Raw genomic sequence first — 16,396 nt, 5'->3', positions numbered from 1 at the left:
CACAAGTCGACATTAAACCACCAACTGGATTTTATGGTGCTTTTTGGGTCCTCGTCTGGCTTGTTTGGCAATGCGGGCAGGCCAATTACGCGGCGGTGAACTCGTTCCTGAGTGCTTTTGTGAAGTATCGACATAGTCTCGGGTTACCTGCTTCTATTTTTGGAGCTCGGCGCTGTCGAGGATGTAAGTCCTTTCCAGTGAACCCTACCTAACCTGACCCAAGCCAAGGACATTTCATCAACTCTCTTTCGTGCCCCTACACCTGACCTGGCTAACTGCTTTGATACCAGATTGGGTATGTGAGCAGCAAAGAATAACCCCTCGGCCGATTCAAAGCAACATACCACGCGCTCCTGCGCGAGAAGGAACTCCTAGATGATTTCCGACTGCTCATAAAATGCGGACATGCAGTATTTCCCAGACACAGAAAAACCTCAAGCTCTCATTTCCAGAACGCGGGCATGCTGGCCGTTGGGTTCGAGACCGCTACAGGCACCAGGTACATTCCTCCATGTTCTGTGCCAACCATCTACCTAAGGAACTCATCACACTCTAACCCCATCCGCAGACTATCCAACAGCCGCGACAGGCGACTCGCAATCTACCACAACTCCTCCGACCAAACCAGCGAGCCGCAGCAAACAACATACACCGGGCTCGTCGACTTCCTCAAATCCCTCGAGTCCGATCCATCCATTCTAACCCAAGAGTGCAGCGCATGCTTCCTCGCCGAAGCCGTCGGCAAAGCACTCTACGGCTTCCTGCTGATCAGCGACGAGAAGTCGATATCGAACGCATGATCGAGGATATAGGCGTGGACTCGCTGGTTGCGCTGGAGATCCGCAATTGGTGAGATTACGGGCGTCTCTACGCTGCGGGACTTTAGGGGGTTGTTGGCCGCTCGGCTAAGAGAGACAAGGAGGTATGCGAGTCGCGAGGAGAAGGCTGTTCGGAGTGAGTATTTGGAGACTAAGGCTCCGTGAGTTGTTTGTAGATCCTTGGCTGGACTTCGCTATGTTTACTTTTGTTTGTAGAGAAATGGTTGGTTTATCTTGTCTGCGGATATAGCTTTGGGCTTGGAATATATATATATATCCACGCCTGATAAGCAAGGCGCCCCCCAACCCGCCGAATATTCTACATACGTACCCGTACAAGGCGACAAGAAAAACCTGTAGCCTTGCTTAATCCCCATCAAATATACAAGCCCTACCCACCCACGTCAGCAATCGCCACCTTCCCCCTCCAGTCAACCGATGACTTAATGCGTGCAGATTGCAGACTCGGAGCATATGGTGGCAGCCCCTCAATCTCACAGCCATCCTTAGCCACGTATGCTTGCTTTTGCTTGTCGCTAATAAGACACTCCGATCCCCCAAACTACTCGTAGATCATTGCGTGTCTCCAATAGTCCTTCTCACCGGAGTCCTGGTTTCCCCGGTCGGATCGCTTACCACGTAGACTAGTTTTCTGGGTAGTGGTGCAGGATACAGGATGTAAGGGATATTTAAGAGAGGGATTAGGTCATAGGCATGCGATGGAATTGCCATGTGCAATTACGCATTTTGATATAATCAAGCTATTCACTGAGGTACTGCCTACCTGCTGCTTTACTTTAGCACTTTTTGCACTACAGAGTACGCGCTGCATCAGCCTGATGTTTGCGCAAACACAACCAAGATGACATTCAACCGATTCTCCGACGGGCGCAAGGTCGCCTCCAAAAGCTCGATATCTTTACCCTTCGACGTGAACATCGGCCTTGTCATCGACAATGTCCTTGACACTTCAATACTGCAGAAAACATGGGCTCGCCTTATCGGGCGCTCGTCTTTGCTTGGTGGGGTATTGCGGAGCAAGGTAAGCAACAGCCCTGTAACGGCCCACGGTCGGGAATCTCAACGAGGATCGTTGAGTATACAAAGGATAAGGCTGATCCGAACGGTTTGTGACTGCAGAATAGAGACCCGCGCAAAGTCCACTGCGGCTCAACGATCGATTTCGAAGGACGATTCCTAGGCCACGACATTGCCACATTCCTCCCCTTTTCCTGGTACGGGCGAGATAAACCCACAATTCTGCACGATGAAATGCGCGATATAGACGGCAAGTTCCTATTTAATGCGCTTTCAGACCCGAAACCTGTCTGCTTGTTGCGCGCGACCGTTCTGAGGGACGCGACGTTGTTGTGCTTTAGCTTTGTGCATAGTATATTTGACGGACAGAGCTGTTTTGATATTATTCGGTTCTTTTGCGATTTGCTGAATAGGAGGGATATTCCAAGATTTATACTGCCTCCTGATGTTGACGGGCGCATGTCTGATCTTCTAGAGGGCGATGGAGAGGGAGCGGTGCCCTCATATCGCTCCATTCTCGGAACTAGCCGATTGCGACAGATGCGGTTTTTTGGAAAGGTGTTGGTTCAGAAGACGCGGGAATTGTTTCACTTATCGGAGAGATTAACCTACAGATTAATTCATGTACCCAGCGCCTGGGTCGACGAGGTCCGATCGAAAGCGCAGAAAGAGCTGGAGGGCAATGGCTCAAGCGTCAAGTTGACACGAAACGATATAATCGCTGCACTATACTTGAAAATGCTGTACTCACCGAAACGAGCGCGAAAAGACCCAGTGGACTTTATCGGACCTGTCAACTATCGCGGGTTGCTGAAACCACTCGAAGAAGCGACCTACTACCCTCACAACAGCATCATCTTCCTCCGCAGCAAACTCTCAGAATGCCAAGTCACAACAAGCTCGATCGGACAAGTCGCCGAGAAGATCCGCCTGTCAACAATGCAGTACCAAGACCCGACCGTAATCAGGGCCGAGTTGAAGCGAATAGAGGATAAAGTCGTTCCTCCCGCAGTCATGGAACCAAGGGGAAATGTGCAAAGGAGCATCCCGCTGCTATCACCCTGGACGACGTTTAATTATGCGGACCTCGATTTCTCCGGGGCCAGCTGCCAAGGTCGGAAAGCGTCGGTTGTCTTTGTTAATCCTGATATCAGTTTGATTGGCGGTACCCTGCCGACCTTGCTGCTTGTCAGCTTGAAGGATTGCGACGGGGGGTATTGGCTGAGAGGGTCGAATACGCCGAGGGGATGGGAGGATTTTGAACATTGTACCAGTTTGAAGACGTTATTGCGGGCGGGAGAATAGTATTTCAGTAGCCAGTATATGTAGATGTGGATGTACTGGTAGTCAAGCTTTCTTGGCCTCGTGTCGAGAGATGGACAGTATAGACTCAAGAAAACGACAGAATGCCGAGATATATTCAAATTATGCCAAGCATCCTTCGATAAGCAAAATTAAACAATTAATCAAGCGATTGCTCTTATCGTACGATCAATGTCACAATAACGCCAAATTCACTGACAAGATGGCGCAAGACAGCGGTGTATCGCACCAGATGGTCCCTAGCTCTTAGCAATAGATCAACTTATCAAGCCTGCGTCCGACAGAGGTTACATCAGCTATCAAGTTGGATGCTATCCAGACTTGGCACTGCATGTTGCTCTCTTTCCCATTCGTCTGGACTCTTTGTGCCTCCCCACTTGGGCCCCGGACCTGCCAATCCCTTCCAAGCCAGGGCTAGACAATGCTCAATTGGGAAGGTCAATAAGGACCAGAAGATGCTGGACGTCTTGGCCCTATTGCCTCCCATGCGGGGGATGCCGTCAATTACACCATCCCCTCATGCCCTTATAAATATGGCTGCCCCTTTCTTTGTACCTGCCTGACCAGGTACGATCGTCAATTACCATTCTCATCATGGGTGCTTTCAGGTGGTTTTCGCTGGCTGCTGCCGCGACTTCTGCTCTTGCCTTGACTCCAGAGTGAGTGTGCTTGTTGTTTATCCCTTGTACGACGACTAGCTGACTCCGCACAGGCAGTTGATCAGTGCTCCCCGCAGAAGCGAGGCCATTCCCAATCCTTCTGGAGTGAGTCGCATGTCCTCAAAGAAGTCAATCGCATACTAATGGAATAGAATGTCGCCATCTTCTCCACCTCCCAGTACTCATTCGACACCCACGAGTCCTCCTCCACCTGGAACCTGCTTGACCTGCGCTCGGGAAACATCACCACGCTCACCGACGACAGCAATGTCTCGGAGATTGTCTGGCTGAGCGACTCGACTCTGCTGTACATCAATGGCACCAATGCCCAGATCCCAGGTGGTGTTGAGCTTTGGGTGTCGGGTCTGAGCGGCTTCCCTTCAGGGTGAGTCCCTTGCATGGGAAACTAATGCGCGATGCTAATGAAAGCAGGTACAAGGCTGCGTCGCTTCCTGCTGCCTTTTCTGGCTTGAAGGCTGTCACCACCGAGTCCGGCGACATTAACTACCTCGTTTACGCTCAGTCGTATGCTAACGGCACGGCGTACAACGCGGAACTTGCTCCTACTTACCAATCCACTGCTCGCATCTACGACAGCATTTACGCCCGTCACTGGGACACTTGGCTCACAACGACTTTCAACGCCGTCTTCTCTGGTGTTCTGAGCAGCACCCAGCACGAGCGCTACGTTTCGTCTGGTGGTCTCAAGAACCTCGTCGCTCCCGTCGAGAAGGCCGAGTCCCCTTACCCTCCCTTCGGAGGCGCATCCGACTACGATGTTTCCGCCGACGGCAAGCTGGTTATCTTCAAGAGCAAGGCCCCCGAGCTCCCCAAGGCCAACTACACCGCGTCGTACATCTACCTTGTCCCTCATGACGGATCGGAGACTGCTGCGCCAATCAACGGCCCCGGCTCTGCGCCTGAGGGCATCCTCGGTGACTCCAGCAGCCCCGTCTTCTCTCCCGACAGTAAGAGTATTGCTTACTTCCAGATGGAGGAGATCAACTACGAGTCTGACCACCGCACCTTGTACATCTACGACATTGACTCCGAGGAGATCGCCGCCCTCGCTACCGAATGGGACCGCTCTGCCGACTCGCTCAAGTGGCTCGACAGCAAGACCATTGTTGTCGGTGCTGAGGATGCGGGCAGCGGTAACCTTTTCTTGATCCCCGTCGAGGAGGCCAAGGGCGAGTTCACTCCTGCTAAGCTCACGGACGGCAAGTACGCCTCTGCCTACTACCCCTCCAAGAACAACACCCTTGTCGTTACTGGATCCACCCTCTACTCGAGCTGGTACGTCGACATTGTCAGCCAAAACCCCGACCGTGGTGTCCTGAAGACTATTGTCTCTGCCCACGAGATTGACGAGGAGCTCGCTGGTCTTGGCCCTGATGATGTTGGTGAGATCTGGTATGAGGGTAACTGGACTGATGTAAGAGACCCCCTTCTAGTTCACGATTTCAAGTATTAATGAGCTTAGATCCACGCCTGGGTGACCTACCCCACCGGCTTTGACGAGACCAAGTCTTACCCCCTGGCATACCTCATTCACGGTGGTCCTCAGGGCGCCTGGTACAACTCCTGGAGCACACGCTGGAACCCCAAGGTGTTCGCCGACCAGGGATACGTTGTTGTCTCGCCTAACCCAACTGGTTCCACCGGCTACGGCGATGAGCTCACTGATGCTATCCAGAACAACTGGGGTGCGTTCCCTCACTTACTCTTTTTATAAGGTCAATGCTAACGGTACTACAGGAAGCTACCCATACGACGACCTCGTCAAGGGCTTCGAGTACATCCGCGACAACATCCCCTACATCGACACCACCCGTGCCGTCGCAGCCGGTGCCTCCTACGGAGGTTTCATGGTAAACTGGATCCAAGGCTCCCCTCTCGGGCGCGAATTCAAGGCCCTCGTCACGCACGACGGAACCTTCGTCGCCGACGCCAAGATCGGCACCGACGAGCTCTGGTTCATCGAGCGCGACTTCAACGGGACCTTCTGGGATGCTCGCGAGAACTACCGCCGTTGGGACCCCTCTGCCGTCGAGCGCATTTTGCAGTTTGCGACGCCGCACCTCGTTATCCACAATGATTTGGATTTCCGTCTTGCTGTTTCGGATGGACTTAGCTTGTTTAATGTCCTTCAGGAGCGCGGTGTTCCGAGTCGTTTCTTGAACTTCCCTGATGAGAACCACTGGTATGTTACCTTCCCTGCTCTTTCCTGCTCCCCGCTATCAATGTTGTATCGAAGTACTAATTGGTTCACAGGGTCACCTCCCCCGAGAACAGTCTCGTATGGCAGCAGCAGGTCCTCGGCTGGATCAACAAGTACTCCGGCATTGGCGAGGTCAGCCTTAACGATACTGTTGTTCCCGTTGTCAACATTAACCCTGTTGCCTGAGCTCAAGAATAAGTTCGAGCTGCGCTGGGATGATGTTGAAGAAATGTATTGTTAATGGGGTATATGAGTACATAAGTAGTCTTACGATTGGATGTCATTCGTTAATGAATATGACTTACTGGACATATGCTTTTCTCTTTTTTTGCTGCTAGGAGCACTTCTAAGCATAGCCCTGGCATCGTGTAGAGACCGCTACCTACAACTGAGAGCTAAAAGGGGACTGTACGGAGCAGCCCCTACCTAACGTGAACAGTTACTCAACATCTCATAAGAAAGGTACAACCACGTATCTATCTCTGGACGTGGAACGAGCGACCGTGCAATCGCGACTTCCCTGTTTGACGGGACATATTCAAGGAAGGTGCGATCGTGCAGCAGGAAGGAACGACTTTCTCCATCGCGCCTTCCTTTGGTAAATATTCTGTCCCCAAAGTGGGAACAACACTTAGCCCCGCTGCTCATCAAGATAGGGGCAACGACACCATAGCACGCTACCTAGATGAATGATGATGTAGGCATGATTCCAAAGCCCCATCCAGTCCTATTGACTGTCAATCCTCAAGCCCTCAGCCTATCGCAAATCGTATCTAATAGCCGAAGCAGATCTTCCTCCAGGTCAGTCCAGCAAATCGGAATTGATGATCGAGGCGCTCGAGCCCACAACTGACCAAGAACTCGGTGAGATCAGACCTGCCTTTCCAGCCACTTAGCGTGGTCTAGACATTTTTACACCGATGAGGGGTTCGTTCGTTGTGCGCTTGGTCGGTGGGGGCCTGTTGATTTCCTTGTTCCTGTCCTACTTGTAACCTGGAGTTCAGTTGTTGGTACCTGACTTACCCTTTACCGTACTCTCTGCCTTCCCTGCCTGCTATACCCATAATCCATCATCCTCACCTCCAGCCCGGTATCTAGCCAGCACTGCTTACACAATGTCGGACTCCCAAGCGTCACTACCTCACCCCCCGCCAACACCACCCCTAAACCCAACAAAGTTCAGCAATAGAGTCGCCATAATCACCGGCGCGGCATCGGGCATAGGTCGAGAAACAGCGATATTTTTTGCGCGCCAGGATGCCCAGGTCATCTTTTTCGACGTCAACGAGTCTGGTCTCCTAGAAACGCATCACCTCATTACGACGTCCGGCGGGAAGGCGGCATTCCGACAATGCGATATCACGAAAGAAGAAGAAGTTAATGCGTCTATTGCCTGGGTCATGCGAGACTTTGGAAAAGTCGATATCCTAATTAATCTCGCGGGGATATACGAGTTCCAACCGCTCACGAGCTGCCCAACAGAGTTGTTTACACGACACATGGAGATAAACGTCCACGGTGCATTCTACCTAACCCGCGCCGTACTACCACATATGCAGAATAACAAATACGGCCGAATAGTCCATACCTCTTCAACAACATATTCAGATCCCAAACCTGGGCTGTCGGCATACGTTACGTCCAAAGCAGCAGTCCTCGGCCTTGTTCGCTCCGCAGCCGTTGAAGCTGGTCCTGGTGTAACTGTGAACGCTGTCATGCCTGGATTAATTGAAACGGAACGCATGAAATCCGTCGACATGTTCCATGCGATTCAGGGGATTGTGCTTGGGAATCAGGCTGTGAAACGGCAGGGGACGCCAATGGATGTTGCGAATGTGATTGGGTTTGTGGCGGGTGAGGAGGCGGGGTTTATGTCTGGGCAGGTATTTAATGTTTCGGGGGGTGAGGTGTTTAGTTGGTGATGGTCTGTAAAATTTGTGATGTTTCTGCGGGAATATAAGGCTTAAGACGTCGAGTATGGTTCTAGTGGTTCGGAATGGCCAAGAATGGAGTACCCAGGGTACCTAACCAGCGGAAAGGGCTGGTCCTGAAATGGTTATGTGGGCTGTGTTTCAGCTGCACCGATGAGCAATCATATACTGTCAACGTGCTGGATCCATCGAATATCCGCTGGATGAATGCTATTGATACCTAGGAAGGTACCTACCTCCAGATGTTGGAGTCAATTACCCAGATAGGAAAATTGGATATCGGGGTACGGTGTGACGCATCCATGTACATAAGGCTGGCGCGCGATAAGGTTCTCGCTATCTACATCGCTGCTTATCCAGAGTTTCCCAATTGCGTCAGTTGCTTATCATTTTGCCCGTTTGATATCAATATCTTCAGTCGGAGAAAAGCTGCCTTGACCCCCTAAGCTACCTAGCTACACCACTCAGTCGATACGCCGTCAATCTGCAACGCCATTGGCAACTCCTGATAGGACTGTGCGCGGATCAAGAGAAATGACGTTAAACTTCCAAGGTAAACGGGCCCTTATCACGGGTGCAGGGAGTGGTATCGGGTAAGTGGTCTCCTCTCAAATGCAGTCAGTGTGTTCAAAGTATCAAATGCTAACGCAACGTTCTGTATATTCGCAGGAAAGCCGCAGCCCAGAAATTGAGTGCTCTCGGTGCCACCCTGATCCTCTGCGACATCGACGCCGATTTCCTGGAAGGCGTCAAATCCGCTCTAGAGGAAGATACGGCGCACCCGAAGCACATATACCAACAATGCGACGTGGCCTCGACCGCCGCCTGCGAGGGCGTTGTCAGCTGTATACCTGACAGAGGCGCCGGCGATACGAGCCCAAAGCTGGACTATCTGTTCAACTGCGCTGGGATTAATCCCACCCATATCGCAATCACTGACACGAGCGACGACTACTTGACTCGCTTACTGGACGTCAATATCCGCGGAACATTCAACATGAGTCGTACTTGTGTGCCGCTTTTAGGACGCAGCTCTTCAATCGTTAATGTCTCCAGTAACTGCGGACTTCGCGGGTACGCGGGATACACAGTTTACTGCGCCACTAAGCACGCGATAGTAGGCTTTACAAAGGCTCTGGCGCTGGAACTAGGTCCGCGAGGAATACGAGTCAATGCGGTTGCGCCAGGGCCAACGGATACGCCTACGATGGCAGGGAATGTCGCTGGTGGTGATGCGAATGAGAAGTGGAAGAGTGCGCTTGCACTTGGGAGGCTGGGACAGCCCAATGAGATAGCTGATGTAGTGGCCTTTCTGTTTAGTGGGCAGAGTTCGTTTGTTACAGGGAGTGTTGTTGAGATTACTGGCGGGTTGAAGTGAGCTGGTTATAAGGTAGTTAGCTAATTTTGTCACCTTATCGTTTGAGTCCCTGCGTTGTGATGTACTCTGTAAAACTATGGAGGGCCTGCGGATGCACCTCCTTACACAATGACGTCTCCAACAATGCTAACGTTTGTGGAGATTCGTCCCACTTTTGGCTATAAGTCGCAGCGATCACCGAGCCGTATCTTGATCTGCTATCTTGACAAATGTGAAGTGTCGAGTACGGGCTGATAAGATGTTGGAGAGCCCATGGTAAGGCGTGTCCCATATAAGCTGCAGGATGATGTATAACTTGTCACTACATTTAACTTTCTAATTCTTCTACTCACTATTGTTTATTTCCAGGCTACTGACCCACGCTAGAATGGCATCAGAAGTGAAAAGCCCACCCCAAGACGTCGAGTCCAAAGACGCCCACGCCGTCGGCGAAGTCGGCGACTACGAAGTCTTCGGCAACGAGAGCAGCGGCGTGAAATTTCGTACTCTAAACTGGCCAAATGCATCCATCGTCTTCCTCAAGCTCATCTTCGCAACCGGCGTTCTTTCCCTCCCGACAAGTCTACACCAGCTCGGCGCCGTCGGCGGCACACTCAGCGTTTTCGGCTGGACGGCATGGAACCAGTACACGGCTATTATCCTGTATGACTTTCGGCAGAACCATGGCGGCTGTCATTCAGTCGCCGATATGGCGCAGGTTCTGGCCGGTCGAATCGGCAAGGAGGTCGCGGGTATCTTGTTTGTCCTGGGTAACATCATCTGCACGGGCTCAGCTGTCATTGCTGTTTCAACCGCATTGAATGCGCTCTCGCACCATGCTACCTGCACGGTCTGGTGGGCTCTCCTGGCATTCGCCGTCATTGCGATCATAGCCTCGATCCGGAAGCTCGAGCAACTCAGCTGGCTCACATGGGTTGGATTCGCCTCCGTCTTCGCCGCCGTCTTCATCGTCGTTGTAGGCGTTACGCAAGTCGATCGTCCTGCTGCTGCGCCTGCGACAGGCCCATATGAGCTAGGCTTTTATGCGATTCCGCCAACACCCCCGAGCTTCCAGATTGGGATGATGGCGACGTGCAATATCTTTGTTTCGAGCTCTAACGTTGGTGCCTTTGTCCCTGTTATTGCGGAGATGAAGAATCCGCGGGACTTCAAGAAGGCCGTGCATGTTGCTATGTCCCTGATCATGGTGTTTTATATCACGTTTAGTCTGGTTGTTTATGCGTATTGCGGGCAGTGGGTTGCTAGTCCGTCTTTGGGAGTGAGTACCATATGTCCCCATAAATATGGACTTGAGACACTGACAGAAGCAGAGCGCCGGTCCAACAGTCAAGATGGTCTCATACGGGGTCGGCCTCTGGGGTCTGATCATGAGCGGCTGTATCTATACACACGTAAGTAACCAACCCACATCAAACAAACCTACTTCCTGTCTCAACCTAACTTAAACCACCAGGTCGCCGCGAAATACGTCTTCGTCCGCCTGCTCCGCAACACATCCCATCTCCAGCGCAACACAGTAATCCACTGGACCACCTGGCTAGCATGCACATTCGGCGTTAGTGCATTGGGCTTCATAATCGCCGAAGCAGTCCCCATCTTCAATTACCTTCTTGCCCTTATGGGATCCTTCGCGTACGGGCCGCTTAACATCTGTTTACCGGCGCTACTGTGGTTGTATGATAATCGGGATCTGTGGAAGAGGGTTGGCGGTGGGAGATTTAAGTATGCGAGTCCTGCCGCCTATGCATTTCACGTTTTCTTCTTGGTGCTGGGGGCATTCGTTACCGTTGCGGGGACGTATGCGGTCTGTGTGGAGATTCGGAATGCTTATGTTGATGGGGAGATTGGTAGGTTCTAACCACTGTGGTTCTGTTTCATGGGTTTCTCGAATTGCTTGCTGACATTTGTCTGGTCACAGGTTCTGCTTTCTCTTGTGCGGATAATTCTAATAGTAGTTGATTTGGAAGCTCCATTGCGTTGTGGGGCATTTATGTGGTTCAGTTATTAGAGATTTGCGACAGCAATTATTGAGGTAGATCTATTTGAGTAAGAGCGTAACCCTCATGATTCCCATCTTACAGGATCGATTATTACCTATCTCTGTTCAAATCAAACATAGTTTTCTTCCCAAGTAGATCGGCTTCCTTGTCTCACCCGGACCAGAGGGGTTACCCCGGCTTTAGCTTACTCATCCGAATAGAACCAGGGGTTCCCTGTTACAGAAACCGTGTGTACCTTTGGTTTGTCATTTGCTACTATAAACTCGCGGTCTATTAAGCCGGAGTGGGCTCTGGTGAAGGGCGGGACGGCAGGGGCTGAGCCTATGGGTGGCGCAGGGATTGAAAGTCCGAATGTAATAGGCATGTAGCAACCGGCCTCCTCTTATATTCCGGATAGAACAGGGGAATACTCTTGCGCATCACTCCTGAGTGACAGATGTTATTTCTTCCATATCTTTGTTCCGTTTGCGTCACCTCCAGATAGAGTGAAAGAGCGGCCTAGGAGTAGGAGGCGGGAACAGGGCGCCTGGCACATAGCTCTGATCGGCCTTGAGCTCAGCGGTGCACTGCCTGGAGAACTTTCAGGCTAGTTTAGATAAGGAAGGACGTGAACACAGTGAAGCTGGAGCCCTGCCTGGTCGGGACCAGGTACTATCACGTCCATGACTCGTCCCGAGAAAAAAAGCAATGTTCATCACCCCACTCACGCAGCTTCTCATCCACTGATTAATATAGCAGCCTATAAGCCCCTGGAAACGTGTCTCGGACCATGCGCTTTACGAACCGGGGGCCGGGCCGGCAGCTGCGGCGGGTCTCCCAGGTCGCCTTGTGATTTGCGCGAACAGGGATTTGAGTTGCGCTACCACAGTAGTGTATGCATCGTGACTGCGGCATCAAATTGCCATTTACTGCCAGCTTCCTGTACGCTGTTGGTTGTCGATTCTGACTTGGGACGCTGGAGATTGGGAAGGAGCCTAGTGGATCTAGCTCGCTCGAACATTGCCCTGGCGGTTGGAATTGGGATTTTTAGCGCTGGGGTTTAAAGGGGAGGTGTTCTTTCCAAGTCAACTCCTTGTGACCGTACTCCAATACTCAAACTCGTCGACAAAAAGACATTGCAATTCGTAATGGGAAACAGAATCCGTCACTTCGTTGGCGTCGAGAGCTCCGAGCAGCTCGCTTTCATCGATGAGCTTCACGCGCTCGGACTGAGCAGTACCATCGAGTTGCCCGAGGTATTTGTTGTCCTAATCTCTCTCCTCATTCAGACCGGATCCCCAATCAAGGATTCGCTAATCGGAACCAGCTGGTCGTCGTCGGCGACCAAAGCACAGGCAAAAGCTCCGTCCTCCAAGCGATAACCGAGATCTCATTCCCTGTGCAAGAGCGAACGTGCACCCGATTTCCCATCCAGATCTCCTTCCGACAGACTGCTTCGGGGCACAATGGTGGTGTCAAAGCGACAATTAGCCCGGGACCAATAACGGAGAGGGACGATGCGTTCCGCGATAGAATCCAGGGGTTTCGGGTCGATAGGGAGGCGCTCACGACGGAGGTAATGAAGGAGATGATTGAGAAGGTACGTTCTCGGCCACTACTTGCAATTTCCAAATGAGCTAATGTCTGATCACTATTTTTCGTTCAGGCGACCGAGCGCATGTTTGGAAAAGACGATGTGCAGGGCGATTCGCTGTGCGACGCGGTTCTTCGAATTGAACGGTCGGGTCCAGACGAGATGCACTGGTCGATCGTGGATCTCCCGGGCCTCGTCCAAAATACACAGTCTAGGAAAAGGCACCCAGGAATGGCAAATGGTACTCATCCGACGCCTAACGGGCCGATGTCCATGACCACGAAGGGTGCGATCGCGGAAACTATCGTTCGGAAGTACCTGGACAACCCGCGGAATATTGTCCTGTGGGTCTCTTCTCCTCATGACTACAAGCAGTATTACGAAGGCTAATATTACGGCCTCTAGACTCATCCTTGGTGACACGGATGTTGAGCTGTCAAAGAGTTTGGAAATTGTCGCTACTGTCCCTGGCGTCGAGAGCCGGGCGATTGGCGTACTGAACAAATGCGACAAGAGAGAGGAAGGCGCCGGCATGTGGGTAGGGACTGCCACAACCCAAAAGCACTTGGACACATTGGCACTGACAGTGAACCGCAGATGGACTCGTTGCTACAGAACAACCTCTCCACGGCTCCCCGCCTCGATCACGGCTGGTTTGGCCTTCGCAATAGAAAGCCCCACGAATCTCACCTCACTGATCAGGAGCGTGACGAAGCGGAAGAGAACGAATTTGTGAAGCCTGTTTGGCAGAGCGTACCGAAAGAACGCTTTGGGATCAAGGCGCTCATGGACTACATCGACCGGGAACGACGCGCGCAGCTGCAGAAGGGGATGCCTAACATCATTAGTGAAATCCGGCAAAAGCTGCGGGACTGCGAAACAACTCTCAAGAATATGGGAGAGGCTAGAACAACCCCGGCTGCACAGCGATCCTTTGTGAACCGATTCTGTCACAGTATGGAGCGAATGGCCGAAGCTAGTCTGCGTGCGAAGTATCAGGACATTCCGTCCACTGATCCAAAGATTCGGCTTTGCTACCTCGTACAGCAACGAGTGGACGAGTTTACAAAAGCTGTTGTTCCCACACAGGGAATTGAACTCACCTTTGACAATTACGAGGCGGAGCTGCTTGACCTCTGGAACAGCCCTCCCGGTACGTGGGAGGATCGAATCAGCAGATCACCTGGGATCTACTCTGCCATCTACGAGGAAGCCATGATCAGCCGCGGGAAGAGCCTTGCTGGAACCGTGCATCCGGATGTAGAGGAAAAGGTATTCCGCATGCTGTCTGCACATTGGAACAAGTTTGCAACTCAATTGGTAGAAGATGCAAAAGTCTGCGTGAAAGAATGCTACGATGTTCTTCTGCGCCTTGCGATTCCGAATAATCGCGTCCGGCTCGAAGTTAGCAGGCTTATTACCAGCCAACTCGAGGTTTGGAACAAGGACGCCGACGGTACACTGCAAGAACTTATTGAGGATAACCGGGTCCGACCGTTGTTCACCAAACACCCGTATTTCGAGTCGCATCTGGCCGTGACAGAGAAACGGCGGAGCGAAATCTTCAGTGCACCACGGGGGGCCGCAACAGGGGTAGATGCCCACGCAGCTGACGGGCCTCCTCACTTATCAACTCTGCTGAACAATATAATGCAGACCCGCACTAAGCTGGAGACGTACTACAGAATTGCGGTCTACCGGTTCATTGACAATGTTACGACTCAGGTTATCGAGCGACATGTACTCGGGCCCAAATGTCCACTGCGAGCTGTCTGCGTCGAAACATTCACCAATATCGATGATGAGCAGCTCGACAAAATAGCTGGAGAAGACAAGGTCGATGCCTCAACGCGTAAGAGACTGGAAGAAACGAAAGAACGCTACCGCAAGGCGCTCGAACGTTGGGAGCAGCTGAGTGTTTTGTGATAGAGGGTGGTTAAGAGAGTGAGAATACATGCCCACCGTTGCTTATTCTATACCCTTAGATAGCAATAAGATGCATTTGTCGCCACGACAGGTCAGAGTAGGAGCAGTCGTAAGCCCCCGATTCTCAAGACAGCGAATAATACGTCTCGCACTCGCAATAAGTCAATGGCGCCATCTCCAGGTCAGCAAGAACGGCCGATCTAAATCCCTCCATGCAAAAGACGTTACTCCCCGCATATTCAAAACGCGTTAGAGACTGTTGCTGCGAAGCAATACCCGATGGGAATTGGTACAGAAGCTACGGGGTAATACCGTCTTATCTCTCGACCAAGCGAAAGAGCCTAAGTACAAATATCTAGAGAACAGGATATATCAAAACACCAGACAATTCCCTCATAGAGAAAAAACCAACTTTTGAGACCTAGCCACATAAACATCACAAGCATAATAAACCCCGAAGAGAAAATTCAACCTCTGGTAAACCTTGAAAGCACGCGAGATTGGCTTCTTGCGCGCCCACTTCGCAATTGCAGCATACCACATGGCGGTATTCGCACAGAGGATTTCAGAGCCATAGCCTATATCCTTATGAATTGTGTAGCCTGGATTGATCCGATTATCGGGGTTGGTTAGCTAGCTGGCGGTTTGTGTGTGTAGTGCTAGGTAAGTGGAAGCTTATCACAACCACCCCAGAGCGCGGTGCCGGTATAAAAGCAAACACGGACGGTGGCGCCGGCACAAAGATCCTGGAGGTGGCGAAGAAGCCCTGTGGGTGTTCGGTAAAAAGGGTTAGTACTGTATAGGACACGATGTTGTATGATAGGGAATTGGTAGTTCTGGAGCGTACAGATTGAGACAACGCCAAGCGCTGGATATGAGGGTCTTATTTCCAGGGTTCTCCTGGGTTTGGACTCGGTGTTGGACCCGGATTGGTCCATGATTAAGGTGAAGGTGATGCTGAAGTTGACACAACACAATCGGGTGTCTTGGATGCACGCCATGTCATGTGTTCCGTCACAGTGCTATACTCCGTCGGGTCATGAGATTAGTCCTTCAGTGACTGGAGCAACAGAGCATCACCAAGGGGGACCATGGAGAGACGCACGATGATAGCATCCGGAAGCTCCATCTTCCCCGGTTGATGCATTCATGACAAAGTCAAAGATGGGCGCTGTCGACCTGACAGGACGAGGACAGTCAGGCATCTGCGCATGATCCTGAAAGAGATTGAGATGCGCTTGACAGCGTCAAACCTGCCAGGTAGACGAGGCGTGCCTCAGCGATCAAACGCAAGGTTCAAGGGGCGTTATTTGGATCTTCACAGCTCGAGGTACGTAGTAGCCGGGTGGACCGAATTCCCCCGATGGCTTTTCGTTTCCCCAGTATTCCATTCAGGGATTACTGCTTGCATGCCGGTATGCGTAGAAACTTACACCCGTCTGGAATCCCCTCTGTATTCCCCCGGGCTAATCTATGCAGTTGCTTTCTCTACGCCCTGTATAGTACTTTGTCATGGTCGACGCTGGGCA

General features: G+C 51.7%; 6 protein-coding genes across 6 annotated transcripts; all 6 read left to right on the top strand.

Moving 5' to 3' along the window:
• The first annotated feature begins 1,405 nt into the window (after positions 1-1,405).
• On the top strand, positions 1,406-3,388 carry BDV14DRAFT_177811 (uncharacterized protein). Its single transcript, XM_073769494.1, has 2 exons — positions 1,406-1,860; positions 1,959-3,388. Exons 1-2 carry the CDS (start codon positions 1,681-1,683, stop codon positions 3,159-3,161), a joined length of 1,383 nt encoding a protein of 460 aa, XP_073625675.1. The 5' UTR covers positions 1,406-1,680; the 3' UTR covers positions 3,162-3,388.
• Positions 3,389-3,748: 360 nt separating this feature from the next.
• On the top strand, positions 3,749-6,369 carry dppV (dipeptidyl peptidase DppV). Its single transcript, XM_073769493.1, has 7 exons — positions 3,749-3,838; positions 3,892-3,943; positions 3,991-4,223; positions 4,271-5,273; positions 5,322-5,544; positions 5,597-6,041; positions 6,113-6,369. The coding sequence occupies exons 1-7, from the start codon at positions 3,774-3,776 to the stop codon at positions 6,243-6,245; spliced, it is 2,154 nt and encodes a 717-aa protein (XP_073625674.1). The 5' UTR covers positions 3,749-3,773; the 3' UTR covers positions 6,246-6,369.
• A 651-nt stretch (positions 6,370-7,020) lies between these two features.
• Positions 7,021-8,253, top strand: BDV14DRAFT_98481 (SDR family NAD(P)-dependent oxidoreductase). Its single transcript, XM_073777964.1, has one exon. It carries the CDS (start codon positions 7,175-7,177, stop codon positions 7,979-7,981), a length of 807 nt encoding a protein of 268 aa, XP_073625673.1. The 5' UTR covers positions 7,021-7,174; the 3' UTR covers positions 7,982-8,253.
• Positions 8,254-9,433, top strand: BDV14DRAFT_98482 (SDR family NAD(P)-dependent oxidoreductase). The gene is made up of 2 exons (XM_073777965.1): positions 8,254-8,583; positions 8,660-9,433. Exons 1-2 carry the CDS (start codon positions 8,525-8,527, stop codon positions 9,366-9,368), a joined length of 768 nt encoding a protein of 255 aa, XP_073625672.1. The 5' UTR covers positions 8,254-8,524; the 3' UTR covers positions 9,369-9,433.
• A 302-nt stretch (positions 9,434-9,735) lies between these two features.
• Positions 9,736-11,327, top strand: BDV14DRAFT_210354 (transmembrane amino acid transporter protein-domain-containing protein; the record flags this gene model as incomplete). The annotated part of the gene is made up of 5 exons (XM_073775875.1): positions 9,736-9,801; positions 9,832-10,626; positions 10,679-10,759; positions 10,822-11,215; positions 11,287-11,327. The coding sequence occupies 5 exons, from the start codon at positions 9,736-9,738 to the stop codon at positions 11,325-11,327; spliced, it is 1,377 nt and encodes a 458-aa protein (XP_073625671.1).
• A 1,005-nt stretch (positions 11,328-12,332) lies between these two features.
• Positions 12,333-15,282, top strand: BDV14DRAFT_210352 (putative dynamin family GTPase). Its single transcript, XM_073775874.1, has 5 exons — positions 12,333-12,603; positions 12,675-12,947; positions 13,014-13,285; positions 13,347-13,479; positions 13,539-15,282. Exons 1-5 carry the CDS (start codon positions 12,496-12,498, stop codon positions 14,865-14,867), a joined length of 2,115 nt encoding a protein of 704 aa, XP_073625670.1. The 5' UTR covers positions 12,333-12,495; the 3' UTR covers positions 14,868-15,282.
• The last annotated feature ends 1,114 nt before the right edge of the window (positions 15,283-16,396 follow it).

Source organism: Aspergillus stella-maris (genome assembly GCF_047715825.1).
Source record: "Aspergillus stella-maris strain CBS 113639 unplaced genomic scaffold BDV14scaffold_48, whole genome shotgun sequence".
Classification (NCBI taxonomy): Eukaryota; Fungi; Ascomycota; class Eurotiomycetes; order Eurotiales; family Aspergillaceae; genus Aspergillus; species Aspergillus stella-maris.
The sequence above is the reverse complement of the archived record's forward strand: the minus strand, read 5'-3'. Positions and strand labels throughout refer to the sequence as shown.